The sequence below is a fragment of the Salmo trutta genome, chromosome 7, assembly GCF_901001165.1.
Source record: "Salmo trutta chromosome 7, fSalTru1.1, whole genome shotgun sequence".
In the NCBI taxonomy this organism is placed as follows: Eukaryota; Metazoa; Chordata; class Actinopteri; order Salmoniformes; family Salmonidae; genus Salmo; species Salmo trutta.
This window is the reverse complement of record NC_042963.1, coordinates 33896453-33914875: the sequence shown is the minus strand read 5'-3', so window position 1 is coordinate 33914875 and position 18423 is coordinate 33896453. Positions and strand designations below refer to the sequence as shown.

Genomic DNA, 18423 nt, shown 5'->3' with positions numbered 1-18423 from the left:
CTCCCTTCAGACCACTGCAATTTAGCTGGTTGGAGAGGGTCGTTGGAGAAACAATGTTGGGTACATGTTGTGTTCTGTTAGAAATACATCTTCAGTATAACATGTTCTGTTGTGTCCTGTATTTCTATATGATATTATGACATCTAGTGGCCCTTTTGGGTACTTTCGATTACCACAGGTCTGTAATTACCTTTGACTCACTGCTCAGCTATAATTAAAATATATTTCGTAGTGTGCAGAGACTTTTTCCTGTTTCTCCAGTTTTGCCTTTTGCCTACAGCACCATCACAAATCAGCTTTGGGTGTGTGGTAGATTCTGCCTATCAGCTGGTACACAACTGATATTTAAATTGACGTTTCAATTACTACCAGAAAGATGGCTGCCAGTCCACCCACCATTGAATGTCAACTTGAATGGGAATGTCTATTCTTTTATCTATACTTCTGTGATTTCAATAGGTTTCCTATGGAAGACTGACAGTTTAATTCAAAACAATGTGTATTCCCATTCAAGTCAACATTCTCTGATGTGTGGACCTTCAACCATCTTTGTGGTTCTACCATGGACAAACATCTATGGAAGGTTTTGTTCAAATCAAAAGAGGTGCATTCAGAAAGTGACTGAAATCATATGGAACCACCCTCATGTGGCCTTAGAAGGGACAAGGACTGGGGTCATCATAAGTCATGATGCATGCAATAGAGGTGACCTCAGGGTTAACTGCCCATGAAGGCTAGGAATCTTCACAAACAATGAATCTGACAGTTATAGAAGAAAACTCAGGATACCTGGGGTGGACATGTGACTCATAAGAATGTAGGGTGAGAAAGAAGAGGAGGCAGGTTTAGCAAGTGAGCATGAGGGAGACAGTAAGAGCGAGAGAGAGAGAGGAGTACCTTTATTGAGAGCTTGCAAGGTAGCAGTGAGAGTCCGTCATGTCCCTCTCCAATGGCAACGTCAGAGTCCTTACTGCTCATCTCCAACAGACCATTCTCCAGTCTCTGACAACACACACATTACATTGTCTATATGAATGCAGCTGCCACTGTATTGAAGCCATGGGACGCAGTTTATTATAGCACACTACGCTTTATTACGGGCGATAGGTTCAGTACACATCACTGCACTCTGTATCAGAAAGTAGACTGGCCCTCTCTGAAGTCTCGTAGACCAATGCGTTGCACTCTTTTTGTTTATCAAGCCCTCCTGTTTAAACTTCCGCCGTACCTTACCTTGTTAACTTATATATGCAAGAGATACCAGCCCCGGTCTCAGGGATGGCTAACTCTGGTAGATCTGCTTTTAGTCATTTTGCACCTTATGTGTGGAATGATCTCCAATGCACTTTAAAATAGGAATAATTGTACCCTTTAAGGCTGTTAGGAGACCATTTTACTGAAGAAGGTGTTGTTTTTTATGATTGTGTTTTGCTTTTCATGTATTGAGCATAATAATGTGTATTTGAATGTTAATATTGATGTGTAATTTAATGGGTATATTGTATTTTGATGTGTATTGTTGTTGTGCTAAACAGGGCTCATCTGGAAAAGAGACCTTGGTCTCAGCATTGACACCAAGTCAAAATAAAGGTTAAATAAAAAAATCTAATTCTTAATTGGTATACAGTAAATACTAATCAGATTAATCTTGTCTAGTCATACCTCAAAGTACTCCTTTGTCCGTTTTGAGTCCTGCACCACATAGCGCCAAGCACCTATGACAATCTTACAGTGGATAGCATTCCACACTCGCTGGATCTTCTTCATGGCATCTAAGAGGAAAACACACAAGCATTATACATGTCCTGCATGAAAATGTGAATAATATACTGAAGAAAAATCATATATTTGTGGAAAAAACTTTTTAGTAGAAACATGGATGTTGCAACTGTATTTTATACCAACACTTTAACTCAATAAGCATAACTGAGTCAGGGACACCCAAAGTAAAAATGATCTGTATACAGTCATTCATAATGCAAAACATCCTGACAGCTTTTTAAAAGACAACGGTCATGATACAGAGTACGACTATAAATAGTCATAGTTAGTCAAAGCATAAATCAGTTAAACTAATAGCAGAGACTAGTCTGGATATATATTATTAGCTAATGACTTTCAGCTGACCCACTTAACATAACTGACCAAAAACAAGCCATGCTGTTTTCAGAACTATGTTCTCATACTGTATTCTGAAGCTTTGCAAAAGACAGGTGATTCACACATACAGGTTACTCACATGGATACTAAAGCATAACTTAGTTGTTTTTTTTCTGTACTGAAGCACATGAATGAACTGAGGTCAGACAAGTAATGCTCTGACAGTAATGCATAAATATACATTAGAGTCATAGATGGGCCTACAGTTTGGTAAACTATTTGAACCCAAATTTAAATATCTTCTAAGGTGCCAAAATTGCCCCCATTAAAATTCCAGATGCTTAAACTGTACTTTCCCTACAGTAACTCTGTAGGCTATATCAATGACTCTGCAACACATGCCAATAGTAGATGCCTACCGTTCTGCCTTCTCTTGCAGACCTGTACCCACTCCACCCACTTGCAGAGTGCGACCCTCAGGCCCCTCTGTATGTAGTGCCTCTCAGCTGTCTCCATCTTCAGCGTCAACTCCCTGGCCTCCTTCCGCTTATTCCAGATGAACCTTTTCCACGCCCTGCCGGCGCCCACAAAACACAACCATCATTAATTCAGTGAGCTGGCAGGTAGGACTGATCCTGTACACCTTCATTCATTCAGCGGGGTAGAACATGAACCAAGGGCGTTTTCATTCAATAGGGGTAAGAATAGACCTACAGTATATGTGCCTCAGTTATTTTGTTGAATTGAAGTCTCTGATTGTTCTAAACACTATATTTATATCTGCAACACCTTAAAATGTTTCACTTCCTCAATGAGCTATTCCCCCCATATACTCAGCTATTCAGAAAGCAGCATATGTTTGCTAGACAAAAGCTGTCAGTGATACTAGATACTGATATCATCCTCCCAGGGCCTGTACTACCTGCAACAGTAGGAGATGAAAGGAAATACAGAGTACAGTGTCCCAGCTAACCCCCCAGCTTGTTTACCAGTGACCCAGGGAGAAGATCTAGACTTTCAATCACACATCTTAAGTTATTGGCCGCCACTCTTCATAGACAAAAGTGTGTGTTTATAAAATTTGAATTATTAACTGTCAAATGCATTGTAGGCCTATTTATGAAACAGTATCTAAGCTTCATATTGATGTCTAAGCTGATGATTTACTTTGGAACTGACTAATCAATTGGAAAAGTGGTGTTCTATTGGGGCTTTCAAGACAACTGAGAGAGAAAAAAAACAGAGGTCAAATCATGACATCAGTGATCTTCAGGAAGATGCCAGAGATTTTCCCAGTTTAATTTTGTATATAGAGGTCAATGAGAGAATGCTGAATTTGGTCAATAAAAAATGGAATTGCTAATTTGCTACTTGAGGCTTATTTGATCAAATTGAAGCTTCGTAATGGTTAGGTTTTTACGAAAGCACTGATATAAGTGGACACACGTGGCATTTCTGAAACTGAAAAAAACGACTTTATAATCAGACTTGTGCCTGTTTTTCACTCACGGAAAAAATAGTGGACAGATGTGTTGTTCACACAAATCAAATCAAATTTCCTTTGTCACATGCTGAATGCAACAGTGAAATGCTTACTTACAAGCCCTTAACCAACAATGCAGCTTTAAGAAAATCCCCCCAAAAAAGTAAGAGATAAGAATAACAAATAATTAAAGAGCAGCAGTAAATAACAATAGGAGGGCTATTTACAGGGGGTACCGATACAGAGTCAATGTGCGGGGGCACCGTTGTTGAGGTAATTGGGGTAATTATGTACATGTAGGTAGAGTAATCAAAGTGGCTATACATAGATAATAACAGAGAGTAGCAGCAGTGTGTGTGTGTGTGGGGGGGCAATGCAAATAGTCTGGGTAGCCATTTGATTAGCTGTTCAGGAGTCTTATGGCTTGGGGGTGGAAGATGTTTAGAAGCATCTTGGACCTAGACTTGGTGCTCCGGTACCGCTTGCCATGCGGTTGCAGAGAGAAAAGTCTATGACTAGGGTGGCTGGAGTCTTTGACAATTTTTAGGGCCTTCCTCTGACACCGCCTGGATGGTAGGAAGCTTTGCCCCAGCGATGTACTGGGCCGTACACACTACCCTCTGTAGTGCCTTGGGTTCGGAGGCTAAGCAGTTGCCATACCAGGCAGTGATGCAACCCGTCAGGATGCTCTCGATGGTGCAGCTGTAAAACCTTTTCAGGATCTGAGGACCCATGCCAAATCTTTTCATGCTCCTGAGGGGGAATAGGCTTGTCTTGGTGTGCTTGGATCATGTTATTTTGTTGGTGATGTGGACGCCAAGGAACTTGAAGCTCTCAACCTGATCCACTGCAGCCCCGTCGATGAGAATGGGGGCGTGCTGGGTCCTCCTTTTCCTGTAGTCCACAATCATCTCCTTAGTCTTAATCACGTTGAGGGAGAGGTTGCTGTTCTTGCACCACACGGTCAGGTCTCTGACCTCCTCCCTATAAGCTGTCTCATCGTTGTCGGTGATCAGGCCTACCACTGTTGTGTCATCAGCAAACTTAACGATGGTGTTGGAGTAGTCCACAATCATCTCCTTTGTCTTGATCACGTTGAGGGTGAAGTTGTTATCCTGGCACCACACAGCCAGGTCTCTGACCTCCTCCCACATAGGCTGTCTCATCGTTGTTGGTGATCAGGCCTACCACTGTTGTGTTATCGGTAAACTTAATGATGGTGTTGGAGTCGTGCCTGGCCATGCAGTCATGAGTGAACAGGGAGTACAGGAGGGGACTGAGCACGCATCCCTGAGGGGCCCCAGTGTTGAGGATCAGTGAGGCGGATGTGTTGTTACCTACCCTTACCACCTGGGGGTGGCCCGTCAGGAAGTCCAGGATCCAGTCGCAGAGGGAGGTGTTTAGTCCCAGGGTCCTTAGCTTAGTGATGAGCTTTGAGGGCGCTATGGTGTTGAACGCTGAGCTGGTGTCAGTGAATAACATTCTCACATAGGTGTTCCTTTTGTCCAGGTGGGAAAGGGCAGTGTTGAGTGCAATAGAGATTGCATCATCTGTGGATCTGTTGGGGCGGTATGTAAATTGGAGTGGGTCTATGGTTTCGGGGATAGTGGTGTTGATGTGAGTCATGACCAGCCTTTCAAAGCACTTCATGGCTAGTTGGCTACAGACGTGAGTGCTACAGGTCGGTAGTCATTTAGGCAGGTTACCTTAGTGTTCTTAGGCACAGCGACTATGGTGGTCTGCTTGAAACATGTTGGTATTACAGACTCAGTCAGAGACAGGTTGAAAATGTCTGTGAAGAGTACACGTCCTGGTAAATGTTGACCTGTTTAAAGGTCTTACTCACATCGGCTACGGAGAGCGTGATCACACAGTTGTACGGAACAGCTGATGCATGCTTCAGTGTTACTTGCCTCGAAGCGAGCATAGAAGTCATTTAGCTTGTCTGGTAGGCTCGTGTCACTGGGCAACTCGCGGCTGTGCTTCCCTTTGTAGTCTGTAATAGTTTGCAAGCCCTGCCACATCCGACGAGCGTCAGAGTCCACTTTCACCCATTTTGAAGTAGTCAACTGGGTGGGGCTTCCTATGGGTTAAGGACAGATCACATAGTACCACCCAGGACATCAGGAGGGGTCAGCCAATTAAAAATAATAATGAGCAAATATTACATAACTGCAAGTGGTAGTAAATCGCGAACCTTGGCTTTATACCTGTTCAAACAACACACTACAGGTGGCAGTATTGTCACGATTCCCACCGACGGTGGCGCCCCCTCCTGCTCGGGTGGCGCTCGGCGGTCGTCGTCACCGGCCTATTAGCTGCCACCGATTCCCTTTTGCTTTTCCCTTTTTTTATTTTGTGACACCTGTGGTCAATTAGCCATTAGAAGGGCTATTTAGTTTAGCTGGCCCGCTCCTGTTCGTGCGGGATTAATGATTGTTTATTTGATAGACGGCTTATGTTCGTGTCGACGTTGTTTTGACGCCGTATGTATTTTCTCCCCTGTGTGTGGGAACCTTTGTTTTTTGTGTGAGTGTATATATTAAAAACACCACTACCCTGTGTTCGCTGCTTCCTGCGCCTCATTCCTCCTCCACGATCACCAAGCCGTTACAGAATCCCGCACCGTAAGAAAAGGCATGGAATCAGCGGGAGCAGCGGCCACTCCTCTGCCCTCGATGGAGGAACGCGTACTCCACCACACGACAGTCCTCCATCGCATCGGATCGGCAATGGACCAGATGATGGAGAGGATGGACCGATGGGAGAGAAGTGGTATCCTCTCTCCACCTCCACCTCCCCCGATACAGCCATCTTCGCTCCCCATGACGTCTGGCTCTGGCGCGCTTCATTTGGCGCTCCCGAGGGAGTACGATGGGGCGGCGGCTGGGTGCCAGGGATTTTTGCTCCAGCTTGAGCTGTACCTGGCCACCGTCAGACCTGCTCCCACGGGGGAGGAGAGCGTGAGTGCCCTCATTTCCTGCCTGACGGGCCGAGCTCTGGAGTGGGCTAATGCGGTCTGGAACGGTCCAGACTCGGCGAGGGACCACTACCCAGAGTTCACCCGCCGCTTTCGGGCCGTGTTCGACCACCCTCCGGAAGGAAGAGCGGCGGGTGAACGGCTGTTCCACCTCAGGCAGGAAACGAGGAGTGCCCAGGACTTCGCGCTGGAGTTCAGGACCTTGGCTGCTGGGGCGGGGTGGAACGACAGGGCCCTCATAGACCACTACCGCTGCAGTCTCCGGGCGGACGTCCGCAGGGAGCTGGCCTGTCGGGACACAGCTCTGTCCCTGGACGAGCTCATAGATATGTCCATACGACTGGACAATTTGCTGGCTGCCCGCGGGCGTTCGGAGAGGGTCCTGCCCGTTCCACCCCCGAGCACCCCCGCCCCTACCCCTATGGAGGTGGGGGGGGCCGTGCAAAGGGGCACCGGAGGAAGTGGCTCCTCCTGCACCAGCTGTGGTCGGAGAGGACACACGGCCGACCGGTGCTGGAGGAGCCAGTCTGGGAGTCGAGAGGGCAGGCAGAACACTTCTCGGTCACCTCAGGTGAGTCAGCACCAGATTCACCCAGAACCCCCTGTTGGTCACGTGTTTTTACCTGTTTTGTTTACTAAATTTTTTCCCTCTTCCCAGCATAGGGCGCTAGTCGATTCAGGCGCAGCTGGGAATTTTATGGACCGTGGACTTGCCATTAAGCTGGGCATTCCGCGGGTGCCGATAGATTCCCCTTTCCCTGTGCACTCCCTAGATAGCCGGCCATTAGGGTCAGGGTTAGTCAGGGAGTCCACGGTGCCACTGGACATGGTAACGCAGGGGAATCATAAGGAACGCATTAGTTTTTTCCTTATTGATTCGCCTGCGTTTCCGGTGGTGCTGGGGGTCCCCTGGCTGGCTGGTCACAATCCCCGTATTTCGTGGAAACAGGGGGTTCTCCAGGGGTGGTCAGAGGAGTGTTCAGGTAGGTGTCTAGGAGTTTCCATAGGTGCCACGTCGGTGGAGAGTCCAGACCAGGTGTCCACCGTGCGCATTCACCCTGAATACGCCGATTTGGTGATCGCTTTTTGTAAAAAGAGGGCGACTAAATTACCACCTCATCGACAGGGGGATTGTGCGATAGATCTCCAGGTTGACGCTGCGCTTCCCAGGAGTCACGTGTACCCCTTGTCACAGGAGGAGACTGCGGCTATGGAGACATATGTCACGGAATCCCTGGGACAGGGGTACATTCGGCCCTCCATCTCACCCGCTTCCTCGAGTTTCTTTTTTGTGAAGAAAAAGGAGGGAGGTCTGCGTCCGTGCATTGATTACCGAGGTCTAAACGCTATTACGGTGGGGTTTAGTTACCCACTACCTCTCATCGCTACGGCGGTGGAATCATTTCACGAAGCACAGTTCTTCACAAAACTGGATCTCAGGAGCGCGTATAATCTGGTGCGTATCAAGAAGGGAGACGAGTGGAAAACCGCCTTTAGTACCACATCAGGCCATTATGAGTACCTCGTCATGCCGTATGGGTTGAAAAATGCTCCAGCCGTCTTTCAATCCTTTGTTGACGAGATTCTCAGGGACCTGCATGGGCAGGGCGTGATAGTCTATATCGATGACATTCTGATATATTCCGCCACCCGCTCCGCGCATGTGTCCCTGGTGCGCAAGGTGCTTGGTAGACTGCTGGAGCATGACCTATACGTTAAGGCTGAGAAGTGTGAGTTTTCCAAACGAGCCGTCTCCTTTCTGGGTTATCGCATTTCCACCACGGGGGTGGTGATGGAGTGTGACCGCGTTAAGGCCGTGCGTGATTGGCCGACTCCAACCACGGTGAAGGAGGTGCAGCGGTTTTTAGGCTTTGCCAATTACTACCGGAGGTTTATCCGGGGTTTTGGCCAGGTAGCGTCTCCCATTACCTCACTGCTGAAGGGGGGGCCGGTGCGTTTCAAGAAGTTGAAGACGCTGTTCACCGACGCACCCGTGTTGGCGCACCCGGACCCGTCTTTAGCGTTCGTAGTGGAGGTGGACGCGTCCGAGGCTGGGGTGGGTGCCGTGCTATCACAGCGCTCGGGTGTGCCACTGACACTCCGCCCCTGCGCTTTCTTTTCGAAGAAGCTCAGTTCGGCGGAGCGTAACTACGATGTGGGGGACAGGGAGTTGCTAGCAGTGGTCAAAGCTTTGAGGGTGTGGCGGCACTGGCTTGAGGGGGCTAAACACCCCTTTCTCATCTGGACCGACCACCGAAACCTGGAGTACATCCGGGCAGCGAGGAGACTGAATCCGCGTCAGGCGAGGTGGGCCATGTTCTTCGCCCGGTTTAGGTTTACCATCTCCTATAGACCGGGTTCCCTGAATACTAGGGCCGACGCGCTGTCCCGTCTCTATGACACGGAGGACCGGCCCATCGATCCAACTCCCATCATTCCAGCGTCTAGGCTGGTGGCACCTGTGGTATGGGAGGTGGACGCGGACATCGAGCGGGCATTGGTGTTAGAACCTGCGCCTGCGCAGGTGCCCTTGGGGCGCATGTATGTGCCGCTCGGTGTTCGTGATCGTTTGATTCGGTGGGCGCACACGCTACCCACTGCGGGTCATCCTGGTGAGGCGAGGACAGTGCGGAGTCTAAGGGGGAAGTACTGGTGGCCCACCTTAGCTAAGGACGTGAGGTCCTATGTCTCTTCCTGTTCGGTGTGTGCCCAGAGTAAGGCTCCTAGGCATCTACCAAGAGGGAAGTTACAGCCCCTCCCCGTTCCACAACGACCATGGTCGCACCTGTCCATCGACTTCCTGACAGATCTTCCCCCCTCTCAGGGGAACACGGCGATTCTGGTGGTTGTGGATCGGTTCTCTAAGTCCTGCCGTCTCCTCCCATTGCCCGGTCTCCCTACGGCCCTGCAGACTGCGGAGGCCCTATTTACCCACGTCTTCCGGCACTACGGGGTGCCGGAGGACATTGTCTCTGATCGAGGTTCCCAGTTCACATCCAGGGTCTGGAAGGCGTTTATGGAGCGGCTGGGGGTCTCGGTCAGTTTGACCTCCGGTTATCACCCCGAGAGCAATGGGCAGGCGGAGAGGGTGAACCAAGAGGTGGGCAGGTTCCTGAGGTCGTATTGCCAGGACCGGCCAGGGGAGTGGGCGAGGTATATTCCCTGGGCTGAGTTAGCCCAGAACTCACTTCGCCACTCCTCTACTAACATATCACCCTTTCAGTGTGTGTTAGGTTACCAGCCGGTCCTGGCACCATGGCACCGGAGTCAGACCGAGGCTCCTGCGGTGGAGGACTGGGTCCAGCACTCCAAGGAGACCTGGAGAGCCGTCCAGGACTCACTAAAGGAGGCCAGTGCGCGGCAGAAGAGGAGTGCTGACCGCCACCGCAGTGAGGCGCCCGTGTTCACACCGGGAGACAGGGTCTGGCTCTCGACCCGGAACCTGCCCCTCCGCGTGCCCTGCCGGAAGCTGGGGCCGCAGTGTGTGGGGCCCTTCAAAGTCCTGAGGAGGATAAACGAGGTGTGTTATCGGTTGCAACTCCCTTCCTATTACCGTATTAACCCCTCGTTTCATGTGTCTCTCCTCAGGCCGGTGGTAGCTGGTCCCCTTCACGAAGATGAGGTGCCGGAGGTCCCTCCGCCCCCTCTGGACATCGGGGGGTCCCCGGCGTACAGCATACGGGCCATACTGGACTCGAGACGCCGGGCAAGGGGCCTACAGTACCTCGTTGACTGGGAGGGGTACGGCCCGGAGGAGAGGTGCTGGGTGCCGGCGGTGGACGTCCTGGACCCATCTATGTTGAGGGAGTTCCACCACCTCCGTCCGGATCGCCCTGCGCCTCGCCCTCCGGGTCGACCTCGAGTCCGGTGTCGGCGCGCTGCGGGAGCCGCGCGTCAGGAGGGGGGTACTGTCACAATTCCCACCGACGGTGGCGCCCCCTCCTGCTCGGGTGGCGCTCGGCGGTCGTCGTCACCGGCCTATTAGCTGCCACCGATTCCCTTTTGCTTTTCCCTTTTTTTATTTTGTGACACCTGTGGTCAATTAGCCATTAGAAGGGCTATTTAGTTTAGCTGGCCCGCTCCTGTTCGTGCGGGATTAATGATTGTTTATTTGATAGACGGCTTATGTTCGTGTCGACGTTGTTTTGACGCCGTATGTATTTTCTCCCCTGTGTGTGGGAACCTTTGTTTTTTGTGTGAGTGTATATATTAAAAACACCACTACCCTGTGTTCGCTGCTTCCTGCGCCTCATTCCTCCTCCACGATCACCAAGCCGTTACAAGTATGCAACCTTTCAGTTTGTTTTCAACTCATAGAAGTATAGTAAAATAAAAATAAAATTCTACTTCAAAATGGAGATGGCCTCAATGGTGCTGTCCATGCTCTCACAGAGGCCATTATGGGACAGATACAATGCTGTGTCCTATGTGTCTATCTCTCTATGTGTCACACCCATATTGATCAGCGCTAACTTTTTTCCTGCCCCAAAAGGTGAGAATTCTGTCCCGTTTGATAATAAGCATGTCTTACATATTGACCTGAATAGCATAACAACATTGATAATATTAGACTCAACCTTACACCCTGAGTATGTCCTTAGGAAACCCTTTTCTGCGTGGATATCCATTCAGTACACATCTACGGAGGTCTACGGAGCACCTTATGTGCCGTGTATAACGTCAGAACATCTGCTTTCTCAGCCACTGCCTGTCACCAAGAGAGTACCCCAAGGCTCGATACTAGGCCCCACGCTCTTCTCAATTTATAAACAACATAGCTAAGGGAGTAGGAAGCTCTCTCAGCCATGTAAATGCAGATGATACAGTCTTATACTCAGCTGGCCCCTCCCCATTAAACGCTCTACAACTAAGCTTTCTTAGTGTCCAACAAGCTTTCTCTGCCCTTAACCTTGTTCTGAACACCTCCAAAACAAAGGTCTTGTGGTTTGGTAATAAGAATGCCCCTCTCCCCACAGGTGTGATTACTACCTCTGAGGGTTTGGAGCTTGAGGTAGTCACCTCATACAAGTACTTGGGAGTATGGCTAGATGGTACACTGTTCTTCTCTCAGCACATATCAAAGCTGCAGGCTAAAGTTAAATCTAGACTTGGTTTCCTCTATCGTAATCACTCTTCTTTCACCCCAGCTGCCAAACTAACCCTGATTCAGATGACCATCCTACCCATGCTAGATTACGGAGATGTAATTTATAGATCGGCAGGTAAGGGTGCACTCGAGCAACTAGATATTCTTTACCATTCGGCCATCAGATTTTCCGCCAATGCTCCTTATAGGACACATCACTGCACTCTATACTCCTCTGTAAACTGGTCATCTCTGTATACCCATCACAAGACCCACTGGTTGATGCTCTTAGGCCTCACTCCCCCCTATCTGAGATATCTACTGCAGCCCTCATCACATACAACACCCGTTCTGCCAGTCACAATCTGTTAAAGGTCCCCAAAGCACACACATCCCTGGTTCGCTCGTCTTCTCAGTTCACTGCAGCTAGCGACTGGAACGAGCTGCAACAAACACTCAAACTGGACAGTTTTATTTCAATCTTTTCATTCAAAGACTCAATCGTGGACACTCTTACTGACAGTTGTGGCTGCTTTGTGTGATGTATTGTTGTGTCTACCTTCTTGCCCTTTGTGCTGTTGTCTGTGCCCAATAATGTTTGTACCATGTTTTGTGCTGCTACAATGTTGTGCTGCTGCCATGTTGTGTTGCTATCATGTTGTTGTCATGTTGTGTTGCTACCATGCTGTGTTGTCATGTGTTGCTGCTTTGCTATGTTGTTGTCTTAGATCTCTCTGTATGTAGTGTTGTGTTGTCTCTCTTGTCGTGATGTGTGTTTTGTCCTATATTTTTTGTATTTATTTATTATCTTTATTCCAGCCCCCATCCCCTTTGTTCTTGACTGACTTGCCTAGTTAAATAAAGGTTAAATAAATAAAATAGAAAATTAGAGATGCCTCAGGCTTCTTGAAATCTAGAGGCTAGAAATCTAGAGGCTTCTCATCAGGGCCTAGTCCAGACTCTGGCTCTGCAGACTCTGGCTCTCTACTAGCTACCAGTCTAGTGGAGGGAAACCATCCCCCAGCTTTGTCTCTGTGCAGAGAGAACATGTCCCCCAATCCCAGAAACCTGGGCAGTTCACAGAACTTGTCTCCACTCCAACTGAACCAAGGCCAATGCCCAAGGGTGGAACTGTCACAAGCGAGCATGAGTCAAGAGAAACTGTGGAGCAGGCCAACTACCCCAGTCACTCCAGTGTTTATGGGGATCATGTTTCTAGCCATTCTGGCTCTGCCCAGATCGGAATCTCCGCACGGCATGAGCCCAATGAGTTCATCCCAGCTCTCTCCAGCACCTTTGTTCTAGAGCCTGAACATGCTAGCACTGGTAATGATGTCCAAACTACAACTCTTTACATGATAGGTAAGCACTTAGTAACATTGTCAAGGATGTCAGTTTCGCAACCATTCATGATTTAAAACAATTTGTGAAGTCTATGAGGAACACCTTTTTTAAGCCAGGTAGATCTTTCCAAAAAACCTTGGACACTGTGTAGAATGAACATGTCCCCCGTATTCAGCTGCCAAGGCAAATATCCCAAACTATCCATGTCCCTATTGAGAAAAGGCTTGCCCAAAATGGCTGCAGTTCAACCCAGAGTTTGAGAGAGCCAGCCTATAGCCCCATGAGCCTCTCCAAAGCCCAATTGCAAGGACACTGTCCCTGATCCTATAATCTCTACCCAAGGTCCAGCCTCTCCCAGTGGTTATGGCAGTAAAGGCCCTAATTCTGTTCCCTTGTATCATTCTAACAAAGTCCCTGCAGGAGAATCTGTTTCAAAGAGCTATGGAAGCCTTTGTAATTTTGGCTCAACCTTTGGAAATGATGGTGGTGCTTATAACAGTTTATGTCCAGAGTGAACAAATCCCTAATGTCAAGCAGCCACTCAAAGTGTCTCAAACTGGCTATGCCCCTACAGTAGGCCTTTCCCTTCCAGTTCTTCCTCCAGACAGGGTGGACAAGCTTTGTCTTCCAACAGTGGTGGCTACCAGAGTGCCCCAAGACTCAACCCCCCTCGCCCATCCATCCACTCGGTATCCCAACTAAACATGGTTCTCAAAATGGGACACCATTTTTGTATTCAATAGGTGAGCTTTAGATAACAGGGGTTACTTACTTGAAGCACATATTTGTTAAACTTATTCTGTAACAGGAGTAGGCCTTCTCAAACAAATGGGAGAGAAACTGTTGAGGGAAGGAAAGATGTAAAGGTGAGATCATTTTCAAAATGTACATGTACAGCATGTATGTAGGAAACCACTAAACCTTACCAACCAAAACAAACTGCAAATGCATCCAACAACTTTGTAGAGCCACAAGCTTGATGTTGTCATTGAGTGCAAGGAATTTGGGACCAAATTCTAAACTTCTGACTAATACAGTATAAGTGAATTTGTCCAAATACTTATTACTTGTTCAACGAAAAGTGCTTTTATTTCTAAACTTTACCAGTGTATCATCTCGTTTCCCAAAGATGTCATGCACCATGCTTCCTGCCAGTGAGGTCACGGCGACTTGTTCCGGATCATCAACACATGTATGCCTAGAGACAGTGCTTTGTTAACATTTTCTGCAATTCACTGCAGCTTTTATCAACCTGGTATCATAAAGTTTTGAGTTTAGCTACGATACTAAATTCTAATTCCTCTTGCATTTCAAACATGGCAATGAAACTATCACTGTCATTATACTCAGACCAAACTGCATTCATTGTGGTGTGGGCCATGCACTGCCGTGTTCAGGAGTGTTGATAAGTAAAGCAAGTGGGTACCCAAATTGAACCTTTATCAATCCATCAATCAATTGTATTTATAAAGCCCTTTTTACATCAGTAGATGTCACAAAATGATTATATAGAAACCCAGCCTGAAACCCCAAACAGCAAGCAATGCAGATGTAGAAGCACGGTGGCTAGGAAAAACTCCCTAGAAAGGCAGGAACCTAGGAAGAAACCTAGAGAGGAACCAGGCTCTGAGGGGTGGCCAGTCTCTGGTTGTGCCAGAAAATGTCATTCTTGAAAATAAGAAAATGCACATGTGCAGTGACTTACTCCCTACACAGCTTTTCATAAAGTGGAAGTTTTGAGATGTTTTTATTTATAGGTCACAACCATTTTATATAGACCATTCAGAAGTAGGATACTGTAACAGGTTACTCACCAATCAATCTCAGCAGTGTCCCGGTTTTCCTGAATAGACACAATCTTCCTTTCCAGAAAATGTAATGGACTTTCAGGACACGACACACATAAACCTGTTAATAATGCCTGTTGAAACACAACACGAGTATTGTACATATTACGAGACAAATGTAGCTATATAACGTTAGCTAATTAAGTTAACTACTATATGGCTCTTTAACTCGCTAACGTTAGCTACTGTAGCTAGCTAGCTATTTGACGTTAGGGTCACGAGAGTTGGCATGGCAAAATGTGTGACATTGTAAAAGTCTCACCTGAAATATCTGGGTCAAGGAATGCTTCAGTATATATTCCCTCAACGCCGGGTCAGCATTTTGTAAAGAAGCCATATCAAAACTCCATCCCAAAGTAGGTAATATAACGTTAACTAGCTAAATACAAAATTATCAAAATATTTGTCAACACAGAAGTTTGCGAGCAGGCCCCGTTCTGTTCTCTGATTGGACACTTCCATGTACAGTTTACCGTTACCTAGTAACCAAGATACCATGTTGCGGGGGGGTGTACGGAAAATCTAATCTGGGTCCTTGGGATGTCCGAACTCTGACGTAACCCTACTGAAATTGACATTTAAAACGGTTAAAGTGGAATTGACAAATATGCAAATATGAAACAAACAGACAGTCATAATATCAGTCAAAAATGTGACATTTCTAGTTATGCTACAAAAACAACTTTTTCAAAATGTTTTCAAAATAGGTTCTATTTGACTCAACATTCCATGGCATACAGTAAGGCATTGTTGCTAGAATAGATGGATGCGGTTCAATGCATAATCCATATTTTGGTAGTCTAAAAATATTGCCATCAGGTTGTAAATCACAGCTGGCCTGGTACGTTGTTTTCTGCCTCCACCCATTCGGGATGCAGTTTCTTACAATAACTCAATATTTTGAACAAAAACTGACTACTGTAACTAATGTTGGGAATGTCAATACAATCAAACTAGCAAGGGCAATGATCACAAGTCAGTCATAACGTGGCTAAAAGGCAAGCGTGTGTCAAACACAAGTCCTGCGGGCCGAATAGGACGCATAAACGAGTCAACAGTTGAGTCATCTACGCTCACATCTGTGAATTCAACTTTAATTGTTCTGCTTAACTTTATCCTGCTTACAAAAAAAACCCTGCAGCAAAGCGCCATGCAAAGGAGAAATACGTAGGCCTATTACAGAAACATTTGAGTAGTAGCCTAGGCTGGCTACTCAACTACAAGACATTTTGAGTGCACCACACAGATCAATGCTGCATTCAACCCACCTGTGATCCATCAAGTGCAAAAACAAGTTTTAAGTTTAAATGTTTAAATGTTACCACAACCAATTGCTACGTTTTTCTGAATGGTTACCAGGAGGAAAATGGGAGGGTAATGCTTTTTAAATTTCAGTAGGGGAAGAGTTTAGTATTTAGAAAATATTAAGGGTCATGTAATTTGTAATCAATTAAATGTCATGTATTGCTCATGGTTTAGTTAGTTGCTTATTATAATATCTTATGTGTGCCTGCATCCCTGATTCTCTAGCAAGTGTGCATAGTGTGGTGTCAATAACATGATCCATAGCATATACCAGCCTTTCTCAAAGACGCTGGTGCGTGGAGGAATGCTTGCCGGTCTGCACCATATTTGTCTTGAATATTGTGCTCTGAGGCATATTTTGTGCTCTGAGGCATATTTGACTTTAATAAATACTTATAGTAGGCCTATTTGAGCAATGCGCTGAACTATGTATGCCGTGGTAAACAAATTGTGTTGCCATGACTAAGTATAGCTTCACCAAACACACACACATACACAAGCTAGCCCTCGCTGGAATTGTTTCAAATAGCAGCTGCCTGCCAAAATCGGTCTGTGTGACACACTATATATACAAAAGTATGTGGACACCCCTTCAAATTAGTGGATTCGACTATTTCAACCAAACCCGTTGCTGACAGGTGTATAAAATCGAGTACACAGCCATCCAATCTCCATAGACTAACATGGGCAGTAGAATGGCCTTACTGAAGAGCTCAATGGCTTTCAACATGGCACTGTCATATGATGCCACCTTTTCAACAAGTGTTTGTCAAATTTCTCCCCTGCTAGAGCTGCTCCGGTCAATTGTAAGTGCTGTTATTGTGAAGTGGAAACGTCTAGGAGCAACATGGCTCAGCCATGAAGTGGTAGGCCACACAAGCTCACTGAACGGGACTGTTGAGTGCTGAAGTGCATAGCACGTCTGTCCTCGGTAGCAACACTCACTACCGAGTTCCAAACTGCCTCTGGAAGCAACGTCAGCGCAAGAACTGTACGTCGGGAGCTTCATGAAATGGGTTTCCATGATCCAGCAGCCAAACACAAGCCTAAGATCACCATGCGCAATGCCAAGCGTCAGCTGGAGTGGTGTGAAGTTCACCGCCATTGATCTCTGGAGCAGTGGAAACGTGTTCTCTGGAGTGATGAATCACACTTCACCATCTGGCAGTCCAACAGACAAATCTGGGTTTGGCGGATGCCAGGAGAATGCCCACCTGCCCCAATGCATTGTGCCAACTTTAATGTTTGGTGGAGGAGGAATAATGGTCTGGGGCTGTTTTTCATGGTTTGGGCTAGGCCCCTTAGTTCCAGTGAAGGGAAATCTTAACGCTACAGTATACAATAACATTCTTGACAATTCTGTGCTTCCAACTTTGTGGCAACAGTTTGGGGAAGGCCCTTTCCTATTTCAGCATGACAATGCCCCCGTGCACAAAATGAGGTCCATACAGAAATGGTTTGTCAAGATTGGCGTGGAAGCCCTTGACTGGCCTGCACAGAGCCCTGACCTCAACCACATCGAATACCTTTGGGATGAATTGGAACGCAAACTACGAGCTAGACCTAATCGCCCAATATCAGTGCCGACCTCACTAATGCTCTTGTGGCTGAATGGAAGTCCCTGCAGCAATGTTCCAACATCTAGTGGAAACATTCCTAGAAGAGTGGAGGCTGTTATAGCAGCAAAGGGGGGACCAACTCCATATTAATGCCTATGATTTTGGAATGAGATGTTCGACGAGCAGGTGTCCACATACTTTTGGTCATGTAGTATTGATACCAACAGTATCACCCCCTTGTGTAAAGCTTATTTACTACAGTACAGTTATTCAGGAAATATTTATTTTGATTATGAAATTGTTTGTCTTGTTTTGGCCTTTACAATTTACAGATTTGTTTTTGTTTTCTTTATATGTTAATAAATATGTTTTGTTAATTTAAAGGTGACTGTCTCCGTGCCTCATTATTTTAGCATGTCATGAAGGAAAAGTTGAGGTTCTCCAGCATTGAGTGTTTCCAGTAAAGGAAAAGTTGAGGTTCTCCAGCATTGAGCGTTTCCAGTAAAATACTCTGTGCAATATCCCTGCCTGGGGGACTAAGCCCTCTAGTGTTGAAGCTGGTAAGTGCTTCAAAGCCAGCATATTATCAGGGCCCTGCCTCGGTTTCTCTGACCAAGTGAGGGGAAAAGGTTTGAAGGTTTTTCCCTGACCACAAAGTCCCCAAAACAGAGCAAAAGTTTTGTAACTTAACCTTTTCATAACTCTTTCCACAAAAAAAG

General features: G+C 46.9%; 1 protein-coding gene across 4 annotated transcripts in view; it reads right to left on the bottom strand.

The window, feature by feature from the left end:
- fbxl13 (F-box and leucine-rich repeat protein 13) overlaps nt 1–15490 on the bottom strand; it is a 39564-nt gene extending 24074 nt beyond the window's left edge. For all 4 annotated transcript variants that reach the window (XM_029758670.1, XM_029758672.1, XM_029758671.1 and 1 more), the window contains exons 1-7: nt 15103–15490; nt 14808–14914; nt 14098–14191; nt 13766–13833; nt 2520–2674; nt 1663–1772; nt 898–1002 (exon numbers count right to left, since the gene is read on the bottom strand). In XM_029758670.1, the coding sequence (XP_029614530.1) occupies nt 898–1002; nt 1663–1772; nt 2520–2674; nt 13766–13833; nt 14098–14191; nt 14808–14914; nt 15103–15177 (714 nt within the window). In that variant the 5' untranslated portion in view covers nt 15178–15490. The remainder of the gene's footprint in view (nt 1–897; nt 1003–1662; nt 1773–2519; nt 2675–13765; nt 13834–14097; nt 14192–14807; nt 14915–15102) is intronic.
- Nucleotides 15491–18423: the final 2933 nt, after the last annotated feature.